The sequence below is a fragment of the Protopterus annectens genome, chromosome 10.part0 (genome assembly GCF_019279795.1).
Source record: "Protopterus annectens isolate FY-2018-M chromosome 10.part0, PAN1.0, whole genome shotgun sequence".
In the NCBI taxonomy this organism is placed as follows: Eukaryota; Metazoa; Chordata; order Ceratodontiformes; family Protopteridae; genus Protopterus; species Protopterus annectens.
The window spans coordinates 1,567,920,353-1,567,947,827 of record NC_056744.1 but is presented as its reverse complement, the minus strand read 5'-3'; the positions used below and the strand labels follow the sequence as shown (position 1 = coordinate 1,567,947,827).

The window sequence follows — 27,475 nt, the reverse complement described above, 5'->3', positions numbered from 1 at the left end:
TAAACTCTATCAATCATTCAAAATTAAAACAAAACCCGAAAGCCAAGTAAATCTATGTGAACTAATTTATTGTTCACTCATAACAAAACTAATTTTTGTGAGCTGACTTTGCTTCCATTTTTTATTAATTTTTTTATTGCCAGGGTTTTTAGAACCATATTCAGGCTTCGACTGTTACCTCCCTCCCACAACAGTTCCAACCCTCAAGTGGTACACAATACCCAATGGTTGGTTTACAAATATATACATACAAACATATTTCAAGCATGGGCGTTAATGTCCTTCTAGCCAATTTCAGGTCATCTGCATATAAACTACATAACGCTTCAGATGAAAAAGTTAGTTCTGAAAGATACAATCTAAACAAGTATGGGCCAAGGACAGAGCCCTCTGGGACACCTTAACGGTACCCAAGAATTTAACTTGTCGAATTGCTGCATGATACTTGCAGCTATCCATCTTAACAGTACATCAATACCTAGCTATTAAAATGTATTGATCAGTGTTTTGTGTATGACTGTCAAATGCTGAAGTTAAATCTATATAAAATTACATTACAGCACAATTTGTCATTCATAGCGGTTATTATATTGTTATAAAACATCATGTTACAGGTGGTAATAGATCTATTTTCAACATATACATGCCGATACAGAAGTAAGCCGCGGTGGTGCAGTGGTAGCGTTGTTGCCTCACAGCAAGAGGTTCTCCCATTCGATTCTCAGCTAGTGTGCGGGGAGAGTGCCTTCTGTGTGGAGTCTGCATGTCCTCTCCGCCGGTCGAGTGGCGTTCTGAAAGACATGCGTGAATGGGTGTCGAGCTGGCAACTCAGCACCATGAAAATCTACTGCCAATCATTAGCGGACCGGAGTTCCGCTGTGGCAACACCTAACCGGGAAAAGCCAAAAGACAACAATGTATTATTCCAATCTGTTTCTGGTAAATTTAAGTCTCCAGCTAATATTCTTCCCTCCTGTGTTTCATACAAGAAACGTATGAATTCCTCTAGGTCATCTGCACTTGACTTTGGTGGGCTATATACTCCAATAATTGTCGCATATTCCAGGGTCATCTTTATTGTCACAGTTACACATGTAATAAACACAGGTCTCATAACTATCTTTAATCCCTATCATAGCACTGCCACCTGATTTTTTTTGTTAGAATGTCTGTTACAGTAAAAACATTTATACCCTAACCAAACTGGTTTCCAGTCATTGTGTTTTAACCATGTTTCACAAACATCAATCTTGTGTGAATGCAGCAAATTTTCCAATTTAAAAAAAAAACTTTATTATTAATGTTCTAGCATTAACAACCATCAGAGATGCATCAAATGTTGCTATGTGTGAACTGTTACATTTTTGACCTGGTAAAAATTCTGCCCAGTGTTTGTCAAATATTGCAAAATATCTGCTGCCAAAATTCTTCCCTGATCTTGAATGGATGCCATCCTGTCTGAACACGTGTGCCCAAAACTAGCTTGGATGCTCTACACATTTCCATTTTTTAAAACAGGACATAGGTATTTACCCCCAAAAAATCTTCATTCATGGTGATCCATCTATTCTTTCTATATGTGATTTGTGAAATAACAGTACAAGCTATACCATCCAAGAGGGTTGTAAGCTTCCCACTAACAATTGTGAATGAAATCAGCTGTACGGACATGAATAAAACAGATATGTACTTCCTTACATTAGGGCGTTCCAAGGCTGGTCTCATCTTCTATTTTCACTCCTGGCAAGCATCACTCTATTCGATACTTGTATTTACAGAGAAAATGATGAGCATCAGTTCCTCTAATACTTGAATCTCCAATTACAAGAATATCTTTTCTAACCAGATCTGAAGAATCAAATTCTAATACAGTAATATCTGGTCTATCAGTTGTTGCAAAGGAATGATCTTTATCACCATTAGTCTTATTAATCCCACTTTCATTGCATGTTAAATTTGCAAGCATGTAATAGTCATCCAGCTGGTTTGTACATCTACAGCTTGAGCCATGTGGTCAGCATCTTTCTCCTCTTTTTTCATACAGTAATGCTCTTCGATCCTTTCAGGTTCCATTTTGATTTCTTCTTTTTACCTGTCCCTTGCCTATTTTTTCTACCCCTTGCCTATTTTTTCTACCTTCTCTTTTGGAAAAATTATGCCTTTTTCTGTAGACTGAAGGTTTTCTGATAATCATTCCCTGTACTCTTTACAGACATTAATCAGTTTCTTTTTCTTCCTTGTTATTAGTTGTGAACTTCTTCCTTTTCCTTCTAAACACTCCAAATCCTCAGATTGCTGAACACTTGCATCCAGAATTCTAGAGTGGTCAGGCGCATCATCTTGTTACATAGGGGTCGAATGATTTTTATACACACAAGACACAATTTAATAAATGTGTTCTATGTATTCTTTGCCTAACATTATTTATCTTACCAGTCCACTCATTAATATACGAGAACAATTCTCCAAGCCGTGCCAATTGCACAAAAGCAATCACCAAGTCTACATTTACTTCTGACAATGGTAAGCAAATCATCCAACTTTTGACATGAGGAACACATATCACCAGTATTGTCAGCTGTTACCTTTAAATATGTATAACATTTATTACACTGTACAAGATATTTGTGCTTTAGCAAACTATTAATTGCACTTCTTTTTAACAATAAAGATCAATAAATCACAAACCAAGAAATGATTGTTTACATAAGCTCTGGACTGTGCTCTCTGCAGTCTGCACAAATTTATAGTCAAGTCCCACGGCATGGCTACACCTTCCTGTCTAAAACCTATCCTTTTCTAACAACGGACAGTGAACATTAAAGGTAAAACAGCAAAATATAAATCAAAGTAAATCTTCTTGTTGACAAAAGCTATCCCTTCCTTCCTACAAATAGTGAAAAAAACAGTGATTAAGAATAAAATATAAATTCAAATAAAACTTCTCTTACTAGTCAACTCCGCAGTAAATCACAAACCAAGATAGGATTGTTTAGATAAGCTCTGGATTGTCCTCGCTGCAGTCCGTGTGAATTTATGGCTGACTAGGCCCCTTGGGATGGCTAGAGCTTGCCTGTTTAAAACCTATCCCTTTCCAACAACCAACAGTGATGAAACAAAATATAAATCAAAGTAAATCATCTTCTCTACAAGCTATCCCTTCCTACAAACTGTGTAAAATAAAGGATAAAAAATAAAATATAAATTACAATAAAACTTCTCTTACCAGTCAACTCCACAGTAAATCACAAACCAAGGTAGGATTGTTTAGATATAGCTCTGAAAGGTCATACTCAGGGTAGCCAGATTTTGTTTGCTTTATAAAATCAAGGAGATATGCTCCATGCTCCTCACAATAAACTGATCTTTATTTTCTGCCATACATAATAAAAAAATGTAATTAAAGACACATTAAAGCACTCATATTAGATAGAAACATTTAATTGGTAGCCAGTAATATATCTTCTGTCAGTCAGAACCAAGTTGCCTTTGTAGTTCTTAGGGCTAGAGACTTGGTGTCCTTGTTCTGGGCAAAAAATGCTGTCCCCTCAAAAGTTAATTGCATGCTATGGCATATAGATTATGCCTTGAACTAAGCTGTATTATTTTAAGGAAAGAGATTTTCCCCAAAAAAGATCTGATCTCAAATGCTTTGTAAGTTTGCAAAGTGCAAGAAGTAGACAGAGAACAGGAAAATATGATCAGCAGAGCACAATTAAATTGGCAAGAGAGAACTTGTAAAGTTGTATTGGACATGGGACTAAACAGGAAGGAGAGGTGGAAATGAGGGATCGAAGCTGTGTTTGAGATAATGACAGAACCATCAGTATAATGTCAGGATCTAGGTACCAAGTATATGCTTAACCAATTAGCTGTCTTGCGTTCATGTTTTGTAAAAACAGCATGGAAATATGCAGGTATGTAGTCTGCCATAGCATACAACACGATTTCATGAATTCAAGTAAGTTGTAGTGATTTTGTCTGAAGCTTAAATTCTACAATTGCACTTGCATCAATTTGCCAAAACGTGCTAATACTCCGTCTTAGTCTTAGGCTGGCAAAATGGTGGGGATTTCTCTTTTGTGAGCAGTATTTCATTGCATTTCATTTACTTTAGCATTACATCTTTTAGGCTGCCCACATTTTGAAGGTCATATTTACTGACTACAATAAACTTTCCTTCTGTGTTGCCATTTCTGGCTACAGATAATTAGTTGATGGGTGACTTTCCCCCCTTACATGATTACAGGGATTTTCAAGTAATTAAATAACACCGCTTTTCCCCTATGCAGGGACTACACTACCATTACTCTATGCAGGGACTACACTACCATTACTCCAGTGCAGTTAAGAGTGTTTTTTTCCCCAAATCTGGGTTATAAGTGTTTAACTGTTCATTTAAATGGCTGACCTTTTCTCTTCCCCTTCTCTGTTATCTGCAAGAAGAGTAACCTAGCCTAAAATGTATTGAAACTTCTTTTGTGTTTGCATGTGTTTGTGGTTATGGTGAGTACAAGTAGGTGCTTAATATTAACAGTTAATATTGCTAGCTTACAGATCTGCTGTTTAAATCCCTGCCGGACATGAAGGTAGGAATGAGGGATAGTTTTATAGACTTACTATTGTATTTGCAATCATAACAATGTTGAATCTTGAAATAATGAAACCAGATCATAAGATAAGAAAGTCAAGTACCATAAGAATGAAAAATGTCGAACCTCAAATCTCCCACCTGCAAGGACACAAACAATTGCTAACATGGGTCCAGTCCAGCTTGTTCATTACTATGGTCCTCAACATTCTTGCCCTGCAATCTTCTGGTGTCATTATTCCCACATTCAACATTGTTATGATCGCAAGTACATAGTAAACTGTTTTAAACAAGGTGTCAGTTTGCAGATTAGTTTCAGTCACTGAATTTTGGCAAGCAGCAAATGTTTTTCTCTGTATGGTAAGGAGGAAGGGTGGGGAGTTGGGCACGTCAGGAAAGGAGGGCCCCTAATAAGGCAGTTCTTTGCATATACCATTTTGGCCATCCTGCAGACCTGAATCAAAGCATTTTATAATGCAGAAGTGGTCTCAAATGAATCATTCAGTACCTTCTCCAGCTCAAAGTAAAATGTACACTGCTGAAAGTAGTTGCTTCTGGTCTGTGAGTTGCATGCAAAAGAAATTGGTACTACATAATGAGAAAAGGTGTACTGGTCATCCTCTTGTGTGCACTTTTGCACTGCAGCATATTTCTCAACCTCTTAGAAAAAGAACTGGTGATAATGCCAAAAAATAAAGACAGATACATTTAGGAAAATATTCTATATCTTATTTCTACTTATAAAATTACTAAAACAGGTTTTTGCATTAGTATACATTGTCTCATTATTTAGGGGACTGCAGTCCTCAGCAGTTTACCAGAAAACCAAGGAAAAGACCAACAATATGAGGAAACACTGGAGATATTTTGGAAAACCAGAAACAGTCGAGAGGTAGTTTTAGTGGTTTATGACAGGGGCTCATGACCTTTTATTACAACTTTTCTTTCATGTCATTTATTAATGTGATGTTATCAGCTTATCCATTTAAAAATCAATAAAAATGTATTAAAAAAGCACACAGCTTTTAATACAACTGACTTGTCATGTAGCAGGTTCTCACTTATTTTAAAACCTTCAATGTTTTTATGTGCAGTGCTCATAACTCACTGGTAAAAGCCAGTCAATGTGACTACTATGTGTAAACGGTGCGTCTGAGTAAACAGTTAAACTGTTACCCTCATGTGATACAAAGCTTTATATATAATATTACAGCCAAAATGTGTGTACATGTTAAGATGTGTACACATGTACTAGCTGTGAATGTGAGCTTGAGAGACACAAATACAAAGTGCGACTGCCTGAATGGCCACCCTCATGTGATATACAGCTTTATATAAAAAACTGCAGCCAAAGGTGTGTGTGTGTGTGTGTGTGTGTGTGTGTGTGTGTGTGTGTGTGTATATATATATATATATATATATATATATATATATATATATATATATATATATATATATATATATATATATATATATATATATATATATATATATATATATATATATATATATATATATACATACATACATACATATACACACACACACACACACACACATATGAGCCAGTGTGTACAAAAGTACATACAAGGTGTGACTGCATGAATAGCCTCCTATGGACTGGTTATAAAGTAATAATGACTTCTCTGTTGCAGAAAGTCATTTCATAATGTAATTAAATTTAAAAGCTCTTGAATGTGCGTCTGGACCCACTCATAAAAGCATTTCAACTAAGGGTGGGTGTATTATTCCCAAAGCTTGCTAGCATGTGCTGTACAAAATGTGGGGGAGAGGCAGTAGTGAGAGAGAGATATCTGGAGTTGAAGAACCTGTCTGGGGAAGGGAACCCCCCAATGTCAAACTTGCTGGGACCCCCAAAATGCTAACACTGGCCCTGCCCTTAACCATAACCAACTCAAACAGCTAGGATCTTGTTATAACATCTCTTTAGAAGGACTGCTCCCTCGGCAATGCAGTTAACTTTTGACGGGAGGGGTGAGATAGGATTCTGGTATACGTTGGGGTTATTTCTGCAGCAAACTAACCAAGTAATCTCATAAGGCAAAATCTACAGCGAAGAAGGGAAAAGAATACCCTCTTGATGATGTCCTCCACCAAAGAAACATCAATCCCACGAAACCAAAGATCTGGGCTATACTGGTGCAGCAAGTTGAAAGCTTTAAGATACTTTCCCCATGCAAGCAAATAAAACAAAATGTGAAAGTTTTAAACTGTTGTGTATTTAATTTATGATCTAACTTTATTAGGACTAAGTCAGTTCAATTACTCTTGCTACTGGTAATCTTTTTTTTTTTAATCCTGTAGATTCCAACACACGTGGTCTCACTGATACTCAGGGAAGCCAAAACCAAATACTTATTTCAATAAAAAGGATACTGCTGTACCGCAAATGGTATTTCCATTGCTTTTGAAATAAAACTGTTGCTACTGGATCTAAGGAGACCTTACAAAGAGAATACACATTTCACACTGGAGACCTCCCACCTTTTAATGGGAATCTACATTGATTTCACCACACACTGGCGACCTCCCCACTGAATGATCTCACACATCGCAAACCTTACTGATCAACTTGGAACAAAAAAACACAGACTGAAATCATTTAACAGCCAAATGTATTACCTGGAAGAACACCGCTGGATAGAATAGTAGAATAAAAGCTTTAATAAAAAACAGGTATAAATGGATAAGCACTTTCGGGTGTTAACCCTTCATCCATCTGATGAAGGGTTAACACCCGAAAGCACTTATCCATTTATACCTGTTTTTTATTAAAGCTTTTATTCTACTATTCTGTGTTATCCAGCGGTGTTCTTCCAGGATTTTTTGCTTCATTTGTGCGTGCCTTTGGTGGAACTACATCAGCACCTAGCATTGGTTTTTGGAAATGTATTACTTGAAACACTAAAAAGAAAACAAAGAAGAATAGTTAAATAAGCATTTCTGCTATGTGGCAAGCCTCACTTTTCCAACACACCCCCTGCTATTTATTTGTAGCAAATGATACAACATCACAAAAACACAAAAGAAAACATTTGGTACAATGTAATCCCATTTCCTCTACTTCAGGGGTTCCACAAACTCAACTCAGCCAGCTTAAGTTAAAAACATATTGCATATTACAGAGGACTCACTGAGGATACATGATCACCAGCAGCCTTGATTCTTTGATTGCTTCCATGACCACGTCCTATTCTTGATGTCAAATGCATAAAGTTGCAGCTACAAGAATCTCACCTAAGAAGTGTCATTTCCACCTTCTACACAACAACCACGTATCATGCCCACTTACTTGACAGGAATCCTTGCCACCAGTTGCATACCCAGCGCATATCGTGTCTGATGTGACGACCTGCTGGCTTTCAGGTGTATTGGTGCCCACATGATAAATGCAGTCGCACTGTGGTTGAGGTATAATAGGCACCTCAAGCTCCTGCAGAGTTTTTGGAGCTGGTAAACTCTCTGTAGCAAGAAGAAATGAGAAACTAATCAGATTACAATGCAAACACGGATAAGTATCCAGAATAGTAGTAAAACATTTCAGGTAAATAAAGACTACAGAAAGGAATTGTGGTTAACTAAATGGCAATTCCTTAGAAAAGTTCTAGCCCTCAATTTGCAATGGAGATGCCATCAAATTCCAGCACCACATAAACAAACGTCTCTTTCATACAAGGAGATGAAGACATCATTAGAAAACTGAGCAGAGGGGAAAGAGAGCACACATACAATTGTTTAATACAAGAGGACTTAGAGCTGCTCAGTCTTTACTGTCTAGGTTGCACTTAATTTGTTGCTGCATGCTTCATAAACCAACGCATTGTCTGTACTCTGCTATTATAATGGCGGCCTTCTGGAAAAAGAGTGAGAGAAAGCGTTTCTACGTCTGTTGCTGACTTCTTTCATCAAGGTACAGTGACCTTGAAGAAAGAATGACAAGGTAAGGTGGGCGGGTGTAACTTGCAAAGTCTCCTCTGCTCTAAAGAGAGGACTTTAAAAAAAACACTTTGTGCTTAATTTGCTCACACACTTTATATATTTTATGAGCAGATATGGGTTTAAAAGTTATATTTTGCTATGCATTTCTGAAACAGGTGAACTAGTTCAAAGGACTTTTAGTGGATCTTTAAAATGGACACGATGTGGTAATAACAAGGCACTCTGTACTGGAAATATCAGGAAGAAATGCACAAAAACCTGTTAATCCAACATGCATAAACATATCTTCAGGAGTAACTTGGAAGTATAGGTGAGGCTGCAATTTGCTCAGAGGTCGCTTAAAAGTTGAAGAGGGTGGAGATGGAAGATTCAAACCCAGGACTACAAGATGAAGCCCATAAAAATGTCTGCACTACACTGTCAAGTCCATACCGCTCATTTAATGAGAAGAGCATCATGGGAAAATATACAAAACAGCTTCCATCACTTAGTTCAGATTGGATCGGATTCAGCTTGAAGTAGATTTATATGGCACCAAAAGGTCTCTTAATGAAAGCAATGACACCAAACCATGAAATGTGGTAGATTTCCTTAGTTAACTGCTGTATCAAGAAATACGCGGGTTAAAGTTATAAAAAGTACAGTTTTGTACCTACCATAAATGTAGATGTCCGATCGATATGCAACTGCAGTCATAACATATGGGTTGTCCTGCCTCAGGCAGCCCTCGGTCGGCCGGATTCCAAAGTCTGGGTCCGGCGTCTGCCGGTGTCGCCTCCTCTCCGTCAGAGCGGCTGGAGTATAAAGGCATCGGCCGACGCCATCTTCTTCAGTGTTTCTTGCCCCAGATGCCAGGTGCCCTCCTAGGAAGGCTAAATTTGGTGAATGGATAAACAATTCCAGACATGCACAACAGTAATAAACAGATACACCATAGGAGGTACCCCCAGCTAATAGGAAGGGGTAGTGGACCCATAAAGAAGGTTGCAGAGGGGTAGGAGGGTGGGAAAATCCGACTGCAGTTGCATATCTATCGGACATCTACATTTATGGTAGGTACAAAACTGTACTATGTCCTTCAAGAATGCAACTGCAGTCATAACATATGGGTTGAATACCATAGCCAAGCTGGGGGTGGATGGAAGAAAGAAAGGGATGGTGTAGCTAAAATGCCCTGCAGGACTGCCGAAGCAAAGCCTGCTCAGGATCTGGAGTATAAAGGCAGGTTGTAGTGCTTGGTAAATGTATGCACGGAGCTCCATGTAGCAGCCTCTAGAATGTCCTTTGTAGCCACTCCTCTTAGGAAAGCTGTGGATGTGGCTATAGCTCTGGTGGAATGTGGCCTAATATTGGCTGGCACACCTTTTCCATGGAAAGAATAGCAGAATCTGATGCAGTGTCCAATCCATTTGGAAACTGTTTGTTTGGAGATTGCTTTTCCTTGTACTCCAGCAGCATAGGCTACAAACAGTTGGTCAGACTTTCTGGTGGCCTTAGTTCTGTCCAAGTAGTAACGCAGCTGCCTGTGTATGTCCAAAGTATGCAGCAGTTTTTCCCCCATTTTGCGGATTGGGGAAGAAAGTAGGCAGGTGAATAGCTTTATCTAGAGATACCCTGGAAATTACTTTTGGCATGAATGTAGGATTGGTTCTTAGAGAAACTCTGTCCTGATGAAAAATGAGGAAAGGGAGGTACTGCCATGAGTGCCTGTATCTCCGAGACTCTTCTTGCAGATGTGACTGCCAATAGAAAAAACGTTTTCCATGACAGAAATTGCATCTCTGAAGTTGCTGCTGGCTCAAAAGGAGGAAGAGTTATTTTTCCAAAATGAAATTGAGGTCCCATGCAGGTACTGGCTGCTTTCTGGGAGGTTTGATATTCTTTATCCCTCTTAGGAACTGTCTTAGCAAAGGATGTAAAAACACTGGTGGATCACAATTGTATTTTGCTAAGATTGCTGAGGCGTGAATCTTTATAGAAGAATATGAGAGTCCAGTATGAAACATTTCTGCCAAGTATTCCAATATCTGAGATATAACTCAGTAATGTTGTATCCTGACCCCTGTTGGCATTCCAGATGCTGAATCTCTTCCACTTGGCTGAATAGGTTTTTCTGGTGGAAGGTCTGCATGCTTCCAGTAAGATCTCTTGAACTTTTTTGGAAAGAGAGATAGCGGAAGGAGTCATGGTAACCTCCAGGCTGTCAGATGCAATGTTTTCAGGTTTTGATGGACAGTCCTGCAATTGTGTTGTGTTAGAAGCAGGGGCCATAGGGGCAGAGGCCACGGTTTGGTCAGAGTTATGCTCAACAGCAATGGGTACCAGTGTTGCCTTGGCCAGTCTGGAGCAATCAGGATGCCTGTTGGTTGTTCTGCTTTGATCTTCAGTATCACCTTGGTCAGCAGAGGTAGAGGAGGGAATGCATACATTTTTAGGGAATTCCAGCTGAAGGAGGGAGCATCCGTTTTCCAGGCTAGAGGATGGTGGGTCCTTGTGCAGAACTTTTCCAGGTGATGATTCATGTGAGAAGCAAAGAGATCTACGTCCAGTCTTCCCCATGTCTTTGTTATTTGTGAGAAAATGTGAGGATGCAGCATCCATTCGTGTGGATCCAAGAAATTTCTGCTCAGCTTGTCCGCCAGTACATTGTCCTTGCCTGGCACAAACTGGGATTGCAAATGTATCTTCAGACTCAGGGATTTTTCCCAGAGAATCATTGTTAGTCTGCAGAGGGGATAAGAATGAGTGCCTCCCTGCTTGTTTATATACCACATGACAGTGGTGTTGTCTGTCCTTATTAGCAAATGTCCTTGTTGTAGTGATTTTTCGAAAGTCTCGATTGCATGTATCACTGCCAACATCTCTTTTTGGTTTATGTGCAGATGTCTTTCCCTTGGTGTCCATAGACCTTGAATGCATCTGCCCTCCATGTGCGCCCCCCATCCATGATCTGAGGTGTCTGTTGTAATCATTTGACCTGCTTGAGTTTTGTTGAAGGACATGCCTTTGTTTAACTGACTTGCTTGAGCCCACCACAAAAATTCTTTTTGCAGACATGGAATGAGTGGGATTATGTCCTCTAGGCTTTGGCTGTGTTGGGACCATAAGCTTTTTAAGTACCATTGCAGCTTTCTCATATGAAGTCTTGGCAAAGGTATCAGAAGAATGCAAGATGCCATGAACCCCAGGGCCTGCAGGATTTTCCTTGCAGTCAGCTGGGAGAGCTTTGCTAGGCCTTTGAAGTACTCTGGTAACTGCTGTTGTTTCTCCTCTGTGAGGTAGGCCATTTGAGTTTCTGTGTCCAGTTTGGCTCCTAAGAAAATAATCTGTTGGGATGGCAGTAGTCTTGACTTTTGAATGTTGACTGTGTATCCCAAGGCCTGCAGTAGTTGAATGACATAGTCCAAGTTTGCTATTAAGGTTTGTTTGTTGTCTGCTTGTATGAGGCAGTCGTCCAGGTAGGGGTATATTTGAATCCCCTGGAGTCTGCAGTGTACCACTACTGATGCCAGGCATTTCGTGAACACTCTGGGTGCAGTAGATAAGCCAAACAGCAATGCTGAGAATTGATAATGCTCTGTCCCTGCAAGAAATCTGAGGTATCTTCTGCAGCTTTGTCTGATTGGGACATGCAGGTATGCCTCCTTGAGGTTCAGAGTGACCAGCCAAGACCCCTTGCCCAGCATGGGAAGGAGTTGCTGCAACGTCAGCATTTTGAACTTTGGCACAATGAGAAAAGTATTTAGAATAGACAAGTCCAGTATAGGCCTCCATTTGTTTTCTTTTCTTGGAACAAGGAACAGTCTTGAATAAAATCCCTGGCCTTGTTCCTGAGGAGGAACCCTTTCTATTGCTTTTATACTTAACAGCTTTGAAACTTGAGTGAGTGCCTCTGCCCTTTGAAGATGTGGCAGATTTGGCATGCCTTGTCTTATTGGTAAAGTATGGAAGTGGAATCTGTAACCCTTGTCTATTAAATCCAGAATCCAGTTGTCCTTGGTTAAGATATGACAGTTTTTTGAGAATAAGGAAAATTTTCCACCCAAAGGTGCTTCTCTTTGAGCCTTTGTAGGCGGTATGAAAGTCAAGTCATTGTGATTGTCCTTGTGGTGCAGCTGGGCTGCCTGTGCCACTTCTTTGATTTGGAGGTTTCCATTGGCGGCCCCTGTAGGATCCTCGGTATTGCCCTCTACCTCGGGCACGCCTGTTTTTTCCCCTTTGAAACTTGTCAGAGTCTGGAAAGGACCAATTCTTTGAAGGCCAGTTTCTGCTGAACCTGGGTGGTTGAACCTGGAGGAAATCCTTGACTGTCTGTACTGACTTAGCTTTTTCCTCAATGGATTTCAACACATCTTGTGCATTAGCACCAAAAAGCTTCTGTTTTTCCAGAGGTGCATCAAGTAACTTTACTTTAACATGGTCTGGCAATGGCTGATCTTTTAACCAAGCATGTCTTTGTATCACAGCCCCAGTCATAGCTGCCCTACATGAAGCCTCCAATGCATCATAACCACACTGAAGAAAATGATTGTTAACCTGCTGAGTGTTATGTAAATGATCCTGCAATACTTTTTTATCAATAGGCTCAGGAGAGGCTAGCTTTTTCTGTAAATCATCCAGTAAAAAATCCTGGTACTGAAACATATGAAAAAGGCAGTTAAGAGACCTCATGGCTAGGGTGGTAGAGGTATAAACTTTTTTACCCCATCTCTCCAGGGACCTAGCTTCCCTATCCGCTGGCAGTGGATTATTGGCAGTGGAAGTAGCCACTCCCTTGGGGCCCTGTGAAATAGTTTCTAGATCCACAGAGTGGGCCTTAAAGAGATGTTTGTGAGTGTCAGGGACCCTATAATATCTGTCTGGCTTGACAGGAGCAGGGGGGAGAGAATCAGGGTTAGCACTGGAGTCAGAGAAAACATCATCCAAAGCATCCATAACTGGAGGAATAGCTAAAGGTCTGTGCTGGGGAAGCTTGAGGAAGGTACGTAGCCTTTTCCTGGAATCAGAGAATTCCTGACCCTGCCATTTAAAATGTTCCCTCATAGAGTGCAGGACTTCACCAAACGAGAAATCCTCTGGAGGGGAGGCAGAGGGAATTTATTCCTCAGCATCAGAGTCCTCATAGGCCTGGAAGGATTCTTCTTGGGTATCTGAATGCTCAGAATCCCCAGAGGCTTCATCTGAAGAGAGGTTGTCAGCCTGCTCAGTTCTGGGCCTTTTCTCTGCAGGTGGCTGAGAACCTCTGTCTGGGTGAGGCTGAGACCCCCTGATAAGAGAAATAAGATCTGCAGCAAGAGACATGATCTGTTTATCAGAAGAAGGGGCCTGAGCAGCAGGTTTAGGATGGGCCTTGGCCTGGATAGTGGCCTTAGCACATGCAAAGGCCTTGATGGACATGGATACAGGAGGCCTTGCAGCCCCACGTGCAGGAGTAACCTTGTCTACAGGAATGGTGTCGGGTAGATCCAGAACTTCGGTTTCTGGAGGAAAATCAACAACCGGCACCGGAGAGGTCTCCGAGACTGAAGGACGTGTTAACGCTGTGTCGTCGGCCTGGAGCGGTTGAATTACCGCTTCCGAAGGGACCGAAGCACTAGCGGAGGATTTAGGAGTTGCATCGGTGGTGGACGCGGGCCGAGGAAGTCGGTCCCGGTCCTTTAGTTTTTTGGTAGATTGAGTTGTCGGTAGATCCGACGGCATAATATACGTGAAAGATTCACCGAAAAAGTCTTCGGCAAATTCTGCCCGGCGCCTGAGAGTGCGCTTATTAAAGCAAGCACAGGCAGCACAGGCCGAGACATCGTGGTCTGGGCCCAGGCAAGGAAGGCAGTAAGAATGGAAGTCCTTATGAGGTATTTGTTTACCACAAGACAAACAATTAACTTTCTCAATTTGTTCTGACATTGGCTGAGGCAAGAAAAAATGTTCCCCAACGGTGTACTTAGCTTTTAGATGACTTCGGTACTGAAAACACAGGAGCTGACCGACCGGCACTTGCGAACTGCTTCTGCTTCGGGCACCGCGTGGCAAGAAAGACTGGAGAAGATGGCGTCGGCCGATGCCTTTATACTCCAGCCGCTCTGACGTCGGAGAGGAGGAGACACCGGCCGACGCCGGACCCAGACTTTGGAATCCGGCCGACCGAGGGCTGCCTGAGGCAGGACAACCCATATGTTATGACTGCAGTTGCATTCTTGAAGGACATCTGGATTTCTGGCCAGCAATGAGAGAGGATAGTTTTTGTTTGTTTTGTTTTAAATGAATCTTCCTCATGAGGAATGACCTCATGACCTAGCTTACAAGTACCGACATCGGGTGACTGTCTGAAACATTCAGACATGGGACTCCAATAACCCTGAAATGAAGAGAGAATTCAAGTATATCTGCTGTCCTGGCTGCTTTTACTGATTACAGTAAAAGCACACTTCTATACCACGCAGTTCCATTTAGAGGTAAAGTGGATGAAGTATTTTAAAGAAATGTGCATATATTTATTATAGTACTTGGCATAATGGTACTGTGATTAAGTAGCTCCACTCTGTCAAATACAGTGGCACTCTACCAAAACACAGTTAACACTGACAATTTCTGTTTGAGCACAGGAACCAGACAGCGGTGTCCTCTTTCCCCTTTATTATTTGCATTATATTTAGAACCACTGACAAAGAAAATAAGGGACTCAGAAATTCAAGGATACAATTGGTATGGTAGTCAAGAAAAGCTGGCTCTATCTACAAATATTATTTTACACCTGACAAAACCACAAAAGGAGACTTTAGTGTTGTGAAATATTTTGAGACCGTTTCAAATCTTTTCAGGGTGCAAAGTTAATGGAGCCAAAACAAATGTAATATAGCTGTAAATTATGTACCCACACACAAATTGATTCAGCAATATCCATATTTATGGGGACATGATAAAATGAAGTACTTGGGAGTACAGATTAAAAAGGATTCTGGTGTGGCAGCCAAGGATACATGGGAAGACACTAAAAACATAATACAAAAACTGAGACATTGGAAGCTTTGTTATATGGATACGGATAGCAAGATACAAGCAACTAAAATGTTTTAGTTTTATACATAGGTCAGGCATATTTTTTTATTAAACAGAGTAGATGTTGTGAATATTAATAAAGAGCTGAAGGATTTTATCTGGGAGGGGAAGAATGCAAGAGTCGAGTGGGATAAACTGATTCTTCCTATTGAACAAGGCACTTTGGGATATCCAAACTGAAGGGGTATTTCAGAGCTACACAGTTAAGACTCCTATACATAGCACAAGCAGAAAACTTACAATTCAAAATGAAAAGGGATAATGATGAAACAGGGGGGAAGCTTACGAAACAAGGAGAGGCAGGGATTTTGGATGCAGATCCATAAGGAGAATAACAATAACCACAAAGAATATTATATTCATAAAGCAGAAGTATACTATGCCAACATGGGAATGGAGAAAGGAGATTCTGCCAATAGGGATAAGTGCAATTAGGGATACAGACAATAGGCAAGAGGGGGCTGGAATGTACTGGAAAAATGGCAAAATAACCAATGTATTGGGAGCAAATATTTAGAGATGGAAAGGTAATAGAATGGGAAGAGGTCAAGAATTTATTTGAACTGCAAGCTATAGATAGCCTTCCCCATCAAAGATTGATATCAGAGTATAGGCAAAGAGAAGGATCCTTAAAAAAAAAAAAAAAAAAAAAAAAAAAAACAGCACTTGAGTTTTTAGTAGAATCTAGAACAGAAGCTGCCATTAAAAAAGGAATAATTGGCAGAGTATACATCAGAGGACGTTTGAAAGGATTGGGAAGAGAGATTGGATAAGCAATTCACAAAGAAACAATAGAGGGATATATGCAAGTCACTCAAATATGCAACAAAATCCCGAAGATGTAGGATCTTTGCTTGGGAATGTTTACATTTGAGTCTACTTGGGGTTTAAAAATACCCAAGTATTTTTCCTCAGGTAGGCAGCAAATGTTAGCGGTGTGATGGAAGAAGTGATAACTGAAAACATTTTCTTGGAGTGTAATAAGTTGGCAGACTTTAAAGATTCAATGCAGACTACTCTGTCAGAGATACTGTGTGAGCAAATTGCTGTAACTAAGGAAATTTTTTTTGAGCTATGGTACAGAATCAGAATTGTCTAGACATAGTAAGGCCTTGCTGAGTCTAATTATGGTGACTGCTAAAAAAAGCGATTACTAGAAATTTTAAATCAAAGTCTAAACCAAATGTACTAGAAGTACTAACAGGAATTGGGATTTTTAGAAAAGGGTAGGAGCAAATTACATAGAACAAAATGGGAATTGTGGGAAAAGTACATGAGAATGAGGACTGAGGTTTAAAAGAAGGCAGGATTTGAAAGATATGTTCATGCCTGACTGACGCTGACTTGAGAGGTTATAAGTGATGTACAATGTTTGCAACTAAATTTATATTGATATGGTTTGTGATGTATGTTTACAACTAAAATTTTGTCAATATGGTTTGTTTTCATGTATACAAATGTATGACTGCCTGCGTCATAAATGATAATTTAAATAAACTTTTTGTTTTTTTTTATATATATAAACAGTGCTGCTCTGTGCAGACTTAATGCACCAATTCAATGGCTGGTGTTCACTGGCATGGTGAATCTTACTATATAAACAAGCAGGGGATATGGCACCTGGCAAGTACTTCAGTGCCATGCAACATAAAAGAAATGCTGAATATATGGAATTCTACAGCCAGATAAGCAACACCTTTTCTAGGGATGCTTAGTTTGTTGTGATTTTCAGTCTTTTTAACATTTGTGCTTCAGTTTTCATACGATCCTGCTGGTTTATTAAAACTGAGTTTTCACCAATTATGCTGCAAGTAGGTTCATTGATGAAGTAGCAGACTGGCTGCAGTATACATTGACATTACTTACTAATGGAAAACAAACCATCTTCTACTTTACACAATATTCTGTGTACATCATCTGAATATAAACGTACATACTATTATGCACAAATGTAAACTACAGATAAAAGTACACTAGGTAAATGTTCACTTATAAACACAATGTAATATGTATGCCTGGGTAGTCTTTCACTCTCCGTCTCCAGATATACTAGTAGCCACAGAAATTGGCTTAAACAAAAAATAAAAAAGATGAAGAAATCTTACAGCAGGGGTACACCTTAAGACTTGACCGAGCTCATAAACATGTGGTGGGGTGGGGATTATGTACAAGAATACTTTAAACCTCTCTTGAAACCTCTCTTGGTCTTTTATAAGCCCATCACCACTCTTCAATGCTGAAAGGAGTACAGCATCTTTGCAAATTAATATAATGCAAAGGCTTTTCTGAACAGTAGGTTACTTTCTCCCAGCAAGTTAATGCTGAAGAGCTTCTCTCCTGGACATCGTGCAACATCTCACTTGAGACAATAACTTTAAAAGACCTGAATACTGATAGGAAATCCACAGATAGCAACAGTCCTTCTAATGTCCTTAATCTACATGGTTTTATTCAGCTTATTTCAACTCCAACAAGGTACAGCAAAAAAATCTGGTAAAGCCTCTAATTTTTCAACAGGTACTTTGCCAGATACCAAAAATGATCATCCGCCCCTCTTACAATAATTCATCATAAACCTAACCAGAGTCAGGATTGGTACACCCTTGCTCGTAACCTCTCTTCCTTAAGTAAGGACCAATTAAAAGCAGCACTAAAATCAGTCAACTGATGGGCTCGTTAAACCTCTCCACTAGATAAAGCTGTAGCTCCGTTCAACTCAATATTCCTTAACATACTAAATAAACTACCACAGCAAGAACAACTAGACTGAAGCTGGTAAAAAAGTACTAAATTGCTTATGAAAGAGAGACATAGCATGAAAAAATTGGAATAAAAAGTTAAACCCATCAATACTATAAAACATCTCAGAAACCCCACTAAAAATCAAACTAAAACAAAAAATATGTATATTAATATACAGGATACAAATTATAACGCCAAAGCTGTTTGGACTACAAATCAGTCAGTTGTTAAAATTCAGTAAACCAGCACAACCTACGCCTTTCTTCATCTAAGCATACTGTTGGCAAAGCCAGTGAATTAATTGCCCTCCTCATCCAGACAGTAACCTATCTTACTAAACCCTTGGCACAGGCAGACAGGTTCTTCTCCTCCCTTGTTAGCCCTCAAAACACTTCAATTTCTACAATCAAAGAAACTATTACTAACCTTAAAACCTACCACCCTTGCCCTGACAGCATACCAGAGTACTTAAAAACTGTTGCTGATGCCCTAACTTTTCCTACTTCTATCTTAATCAATTGCCCCATCACTGAAAACGATGTTACAACCTCATGGAAAAGCTGCTACACTCGGTCTTCTTCATAAAGGAGCTCTGAATCTTAAGGCCAACAGCCTTAGTTGTCTCCACTCTCAAAAATTCTGGAGAAGTGATTCCAGTCTCAACTTCTCAGCTTTCTCAATGACAACTGCCTCCTTTCCCTACACAGCACACCTTCTATTCTTTTCCCAGTACATGTACATCTCTCCTTAGTTTCATGACCTCCGTTAATATCGAAACTCTGGGAATTTAGTTGCTGCATTTTTCCTAGCTTATCCAAAGGTTTTGACATGATATTCCACAAGAAATTCAAAAAAGTACAGTTTTGTACCTACCATAAATGTAGATGTTCGAAGATCCACATTGCTGCAGTCCTTACATATGGGTAGTCCGCTGTCCTCGGTCGGCCCGAATACCAAAGTATAAGGCTGACATCGGTCAAGGCGCTTAAAACTGACATCAGGACGTCAGGGTACAAAAGCGCATGACCGACGTCATATCCTCAGTCTTTTCTTGCCCCAGATGTCAGAAGGCCCTAAAAAAGAAAGGCCAAAACCAAAGACAGCAAAAAACCAACCAACCACCCCTGCACTAATCCTATTTACAATATTTACAATATTCACAACCCAAACCACACAACCGCCTCTAACTACAGAGGTGAAGGAGGGAGGGTAAATTGGACTGCAGCAATGTGGATCTTCGAACATCTACATTTATGGTAGGTACAAAACTGTACTATGTTCTTCATCTCACATTGCTGCAGTCCTTACATATGGGTAGAATCCCAAAGCAGAGGTAAGGGAGGATGGCAAAACTATAAAGCATTAGGAGCTGCCAAAATGCCCTGTAAAATTGCAGTGGCAAAACCAGCCCTAGATTTAGAGTAAAGAGGAAGGTGGTAATGCTTAGAGGAAGTATGCACTGAACTCCAAGTAGCTGCCTCCAAAATATCTTTAGTTGCCACCCCCCTTAAAAAGCTGTAGAAGTGGCAGTAGCCCTAGTGGAATGAGGCCTAATCCCAGCTGGAATCTCCTTACCATGATGGGAATAACAGAAAGCAATACAAAACCCAATCCACTTAGAAATAGTTTGTTTTGAAACAGGCTTGCCCTGAGAACCCAAAGCAAATGAAACAAATAACTGCTGAGACTGCCTGAACCCTTTAGTTCTGCTCAAATAATATCGCAACTGCCTGTGTATATCCAAAGTGTGCAAAATCTTTTCCCCTTTATTTTGGGGTTTGCATAAAAAGTAGGCAAATGAATAGTTTGGTTTAAAGCCACACTAGAAACCACTTTAGGCATAAAGGAAGGATTAGTACGCAAAGATACCCTATCCTTATGGAAAATTAAGAAAGGCTCAACCGCCATAAGGGCCTGTAATTCAGAAACCCTTCTCGGAGGTAATGGCCAACAAAAAAGCAGTCTTCCATGATAAATATTTCAACTCGGCAGTAGCTGCAGGCTCAAAAGGTTGTAGAGTGAGTTTCTCCAACACAAAATTGAGATCCCAAGCAGGAGTAGGAGCTCTCGTGGTGTCTTATATTATTTGCCCCTCTAAGGAATTGCTTAAACAAAGGATGAGAAAACAATGGTGGGTCACAGTCATAGTGAGCAGAAATTACTGCAGCATGAACCTTAATAGAGGAGAAGGACAAACCTTTGTCCAGTAACTCAGTAAGATATTGAAGAGCCACACTTAAATTAGGCTTAGAAACATCAAATTCCTTTGCTGTACTCCAAAATAAAAATCTCCTCCATTTATCTGCGTACACTTTCCTTGTACTAGGCCTTCTGGCCTCCAAAATAACATTCAAAACTTGCTGTGGAAGCTGAGACCCTCCAGGGTTTAAAACAGAATATGCCAGGCTGTTAGATGTAGAGAGTGAAGTTTGACATTGAGTAAATGTCTGTTCTCCTGAGACAGCAGGTGTGGAATCGAAGGCAAAGGCCATGGAGGCTCCCGTGCCAGACTTCTCAGTAATGGGTACCAGTGCTGTCGAGGCCAATCTGGAGCTATTAAAATCATCTTTGGCTTGTCCTGTCTGACCTTCAGGAGTACCTTTGGGAGGAGAGGCAGAGGTGGAAAGGCATACACATGAAGATTGCTCCAATTGAATGAGAGAGCATCCACTTTCCAAGCTGTGGGATGAAACCTTTTGTGCAAAACTTTGGCAGCTGGTAGTTTAGTGGAGAAGCGAACAGATCTAGGTCTGGAGTTCCCCATAACACTGTCAATTTCTGAAATACATGAGGATCCAATTTCCACTCGTGGGGATCCATAATTTGTCTGCTCAACACATCTGCTAAGGAGTTCTGTGCTCCCGGCAGAAACCTTGCCTGAAGATTTAGCTGTAAACTGAGAGCAGTCTCCCACAAAATCATTGCTTGTCTGCATAGAGGATAAGAATCGTTCCCCTTGCTTGTTGATGTACCACATGACAGTTGTGTTGTCTGTTAGAACCAACACCTGCCCTGGAAGAAGTAAATCCTTGAAAGCTATTAATGCAAATTGGACTGCTAACATCTCCTTCAAGTTGATATGCAGATGTTGAAGTCTGGCAGGCCACGTGTCTTGTACCCACTTTCCATTTAGATGAGCTCCCCAAGCTTTGTCTGAGGCATCTGTCGTTAGAATCTGACTCGCCTCTGGCCGGGTCACAGAGAGTCCCTTGTTTAGGTGACATTCCTGAGCCCACCACAAAAATTCCTTTTGAATGCAAGGTATTATCTGAATGACAAGTGTCCATATCTTGGCAGTGCTGTGTCCATACATTTTTGAGATACCATTGCAGCTTCCTCATATGCAGTTTGGCATTGGGAAGCACCAGAATACAAGATGCCATGAACCCCAAGGCTTGAAGGACTGTCCTTGCAGTCAGCCTGGACTGATGAGACAATTGATGGAAGTAAAGAGAGAGAAAGATTCTTTTGTTTGTCCGGGGTCAAAAAGGCCATCTGGGATGCTGTATTCAGTCTCACACCCAGAAAGCACATGTCCTGAGAGGGTACTAGACTGGACTTTATTTCGTTCACAGAATACCCCAGGCATCTTAGCACTGCTATCACATACTGTAAATGATGAAGAAGTTCGTCCTTTCCTTGGGCCAGAATCAGGCAATCGTCCAAATAAGGATAGATTTGTATTCCTCTTAGCCTGAAGAAAGCTATCACTGGAGCCAGAACCTTCGTGAACACTCTGGGCAGTAGATAAGCCAAAGGGCAATGCAGAGAACTGATAATGAGAAGTCCCAGCCCGAAGCGCAGATACTTTCTGCAACTGAGCCTGATAGGAACATGAAGGTAAGCCTCCTTGAGATCCAGAGTCACCATCCAGTGATCTTTGCCCAGCAGAGGTAAAAGCTGTTGTAACGTCAACATTTTGAACTTGGGAATGTCCAGATATGTGTTGAGGATAGATAAATCCAAGATTGGTCTCCACGTGTTCCCTTTCTTTGGTACTAGGAACAGGCGAGAATAAAATCCTAGGCCCACTTCTGGCAGAGGGACCGGTTGCATGGCCCTTATTTGAAGTAGCAGAGAAATTTGTTTGTGAGCCTCTAGTCTTTGCTGAGGAGGAACGTCCGGCATGCCTTTGAAAGGAGGCAAGGTATGGAAATAAAACTTGTAACCTCGATTGTATGATATCCAATACCCATTTGTCTTGGGTAATCAAATTCCAATTTTCCTTGAAGAATGCCAACCTTCCTCCCAAAGGAGCTGCCAGGCAAGAAGGATCTGGCAGCTGAAAAGGTAGGTCATTGGGCCTGTTTACGAAAGGACTGGCCCCTGCCCTCACCCGAAGATTGCGCAGGTGAACTCCCTGTTCTAGGTCTGAAAGAACTCTGAGCTCTGCCCCTACCACGTCTAGATCTACCCCTAGACTGAGAATCATAAGAAGGATACGTCCACCCCTTAGCAGGCCAATTCCTACTAAACTTTCTTTAACAGCCTGCATGGACTTAGCCTTGTCTTCCATTTTCTTCAAGACTGACTCCACAGGTGAACCAAACAACACATCAGACTGTAAAGGAGCATCCAAAATCCTTGTCTTAACATGGTCAGATAAATTCTGATCCCTCAGCCATGCGTGCCTGCGAAGAACTGAACCAGTGGCAGCCACCCTAGATGAGGCCTGTACAGCATCAAAACCACATTGTAAAGAATGCTTACCCACCTGCTCTGAAACATGCACCAAATCTTGTAACTCTTTACACTCAATGCCTTCCGCCAGAGCATCCACCTTAGACTTCAATTGAGAAAGAAGATAGTTTTGATATTTCAACATATGAAACTGGCAATTCAAAGCCCTCATAGCTAGGGTAGAAGATGTATAGACTTTCTTTCCCCATCTATCCAAAGCTCTGGCCTCTTTATCTGGAGGAACCGGATTTTTTACAACAGAGGCCTTGACACCCTTAGGTCCCTGACTAACAGTTTCTGGGTCCGCCCTAGGACTCTTATAAAGATATTTATGAGCCTCAGGCACCCTGTAATACCTATCCAGTTTAACAGGAGCAGGAGGCAGAGAATCAGGATCAAGTGAAGCCTCTGCAAACGCATCTTCCACAACATCCAGAACAGGAGGTATAGCCAAGGGCCTATGCTGGGGCAAAAGCAAAAATTCCCTAAGCCTTTTCCTGGAATCAGAGAAGTCCTGACCTTCCCACTTAAAATGTTCCCTCATGGAATGAAGAGTCTCTGAAAGAAAAATCCTCTGGAGGAGAAGCAGAAGGAGTCGAATCATCTGCATCAGAATCAGAATAAGGAGAGTACTCCTGCAAGTCTTCAGCCGAAGACTCAGAAACATCCGAAACCTGCTCAAAACTCCCAAACTCTGGCTCCACCCTAGGCCTCTTATCAGGAGGGGGCAAAGAACCTCTAATCAGAGTAATCAAATCTTCTGCCATTTTAAGCATGTGCTTCTTGGGCACAGACCCTGCTGCACTAGGAGTGACACCAACAGAAGCTAAACCTGGCCTGCCTCTGGGAGAAGCCTTGGAAACAGAAGGAGAGGGCCTAACCACCCTAGGAAGGGAGGGGAGTACAGTAACTTGGGAAGCCCCTTCAGCCTGACCTGCCTCCTGAGAGGCCACATCCTGCAATATCAAAGTCTCCCCCTGGGACTCCAGAGAAGCCTCCGTCGGAACCACCGGTTCCACTGACGCCTCTAAAGAACCGACATCTGGAACGGACGACTCTTCTTGCCTGGGTTTAACTGCTTTGTCTTTGCGCTTCTTCGAAGAAGCGGGCGCTGGAGAATCCAACGGCATATTATAATTGCACCGCTTCAAGACCAGCCTAGCACAATCTAACCTTCGCTTAATAGTGCGCTTATTGAACCTAGCACAAAAGCGACACCCAACAACATCGTGCTCAGGCCCCAAACAAGGAATACACAAAGAATGATAATCCCTATGCGGTATCTGTTTCCCACAAGAAATACAGTTATTCACTTTTTCTGACATCCGGTAAAACACTGAGGCAAGAAAAAACAAAATATTCTAGCGGGTACTTAGCCAACTTTGATTCGGTCTGAAACTCCGAACTCGAAAAATTTCAGAATGCCGAACGGCACTTGCAACGCTGCTTCTGCATCGAACCATGTGGCAAAAAAGACTGAGGATATGACGTCGGTCATGCGCTTTTGTACCCTGACGTCCTGATGTCAGTTTTAAGCGCCTTGACCGACGTCAGCCTTATACTTTGGTATTCGGGCCGACCGAGGACAGCGGACTACCCATATGTAAGGACTGCAGCAATGTGAGATGAAGAACATCCCAGCTTTTCTAGGACACATGAAACCTCCCCAAATAAAATGGCAAAATGACCAATGACCTCTCTCTCCTTCCGATTACAGTGAGTGTCCCACATGGATACAATTTAGGTCCCTTGTTGTTTAATATATTCATTAATGATCTCCACCTAGCTTATAAACAAGCCACTATCATACAATATGCAGATAATTCAGCAATAGAGACCTGGCTTGTCTGATACACAACTGCTACCTAACCCTAAAAAGAATATTATTTACCCCAATGGATTTAGCTGATGATAAAACTAATTTCAAAAAATCATTTCCACTAACAGCAACATAGAACTAGCAAGTCAAATTACGCTAAGAATCAGTATTGATGTAAGATTAAAAACTTTGATCACATAAAACAAGCGGGGGTCTATATTAGTTCGCCGAAGTCACTCTAAGTGAACACGCCATTCATTGACCCATATTCCGTGAAAATCACTTTCCCAATTCACTGAATACTCCCAGGGGAAAGAAATAAATGCTCTGAAGTACAATTAACCCAAATCTAGCTAAATCTGACCCACCCAAGTGGGGTGTTTTGCCCCCTTCACCCCCCAACTATATATACCAACTCCAAGATTGCACTACAGTGGAGAAAAGGGTAAAGTTGTGCTGCAGGGCAAGTATTTCTTGCCCTGGGAGTATTCAGCGAATTGCAAGAGTGATTTTCACTAAATACGGATCAATAAATGTGTGTTTGCTGAAGAGCGATTTCAGCAAATATAGACAAAAACAAGCAGTAAAAAGCATCTAATGAAAGTAAGGTGATCTTTCAACGGAAAATGTTTTTTCATTCGAACAATAGTAAACCATTTTATATATACATATATATATATATATATATATATATATATAGATATATATATATATATATATATATATATATATATATATATATATATATATATACACATATACATATATATACACACACACACACACACACACACACACACACACACACACACACACACACACACACACATCTATATACTTATATATACATATACACACATTTTATATATATGGATCCCTATCAGGTGATAGAAACCTCATATGACTTAAGCTCATTTTACTGAGACCGTAAGACTGAAACTTCAAAATACTGAAAAATCACTTGAATGAAACCCATAATACTGAATTACAATGCTAAATTTCAACATACTGAATTGTAAAGTGGTCAATATAAAACCAGAATAGGTGGGGGGGTCTATGCACCCCACATCCCCCATTGGGGGAGGCTGTGCCCCCCACACACCCCTAACTATATATAGTAACTTCAGGATCACACTACAATGGGGAAAAAGGCACATACCTTTTACCCACTGTAGTGTGATCCTGGAGTTATTAGAATTAATATTTGCAACAAGGATCTTGTGATGTGCGTGTGATGGGAGTGTGTGGAAGATGGGAGGAAAAATCACATGGGGTCATGAACCAATTTATTTCCTTTCAGATGGGTTGTTCCATCATTGAGAGCACTCAAAGTTCTCATTAGCAATATCTCTAGTTGCTTACTCTTGTTACAGCAGGAAATAATTATTTGTGATTCAGAGGAATATTACTGTATGTGTGATGCGCTAAAGAAGTGACCCAGCGCCTTTGTTTTTACTGAGTAGACTATTAACTTTGTTCTTCTTGTTTAATTTTACATTGTCTCAGCCCCAGCCCTGATGGTACCAGGACCAGTTTCATTCATTGTCGCACTTCATTTACTGGGCCAGGTGCAGCTGTCAGCTCCAGCATCACTCAGAGGCATGGATGGTTGAAATGATCCTGGGGTGGAGGTGCTTATAACATGATCACTGCCAGTTTATGGAGTGCTACTTTGTGTTTATTATTCATAAATGTGATGCATATACTTCTGTACATGGTCAAAACATTTATATATCCACTCCGTTTAACATGCACAAATAACTGTCTTCATACCCATCTTCGAACTGCACACAAACACACACCCATCTTCGAACTGCACACAAAGACACACCCACTTACATACATCATATAGTACACCAAAAAACACAAAAAATGTTATATTCTAAACGAAGCAAATCTGTCCGTGTGTTGTAGTGTATGGAACATTGCAGGGAGGAGGCACTGCAGCATGGAAAATTAAAGAACAACATGGATGACTGGGGGGGGGGGGGCAACACAAAATGAAAATAAATTAATAAAAATCTATTGTAGTAAGGCGGCAAAATTTGTTGCCGATCATTATAAAGCATATCACTGACTCGCCTTAAAAAAAAACTTCAGTGGTTAGAGCTAAGGCATTACCATACAATTTCTCAACTACTCATTTTTCATAAACTCATCTGTTATCCAAATGCTCAAGTCTGAAAAATTTCTCCAATAGTAGACAGCTGAGATCCACTGAAAATGCTTTCAACTGTGACAAAAGCTAACCTCTCAGTGGTGACTCTGTATTTATCTTTTCTAGCCAAAATTTGGAACTCCCTTCCTCTCACTATAAGCAATACCAACTCTTAAATACAAATTAGAGAGCATCTAAAAGATACTTGGCTCTAAACATACACAGCTCCTGGATGTTAATGTCCTGCCCCTTTCTATTGCATATTCTTTCCAAGCAGTACACCCTTTAATTTATTTTATTTGACGTTTACTGGGGAGGTCAAACTGGACTAGAAGCCCATTTTCAGTGGAGGCCTGGGAAGAAAAGCTTCAATACAAGTTAGCAATTACAACATTATAAAATAGCATATTATACAACAATAACACATCATACAAGCATTAGAAGAATACAAAACCATTGAGTAGAAACA

The 27,475-nt window shown here is 40.6% G+C and overlaps 1 protein-coding gene across 1 annotated transcript in view; it reads right to left on the bottom strand.

The window, feature by feature from the left end:
- Positions 1–27,475, bottom strand: part of LOC122813740 (serine protease 33-like) — a gene marked incomplete in the record, with an annotated part of 258,580 nt that overhangs the window by 69,538 nt on the left and 161,567 nt on the right. Inside the window, 1 exon segment of the mRNA XM_044086213.1 lies at positions 7,905–8,074. Coding sequence (XP_043942148.1) covers positions 7,905–8,074 — 170 coding nt within the window.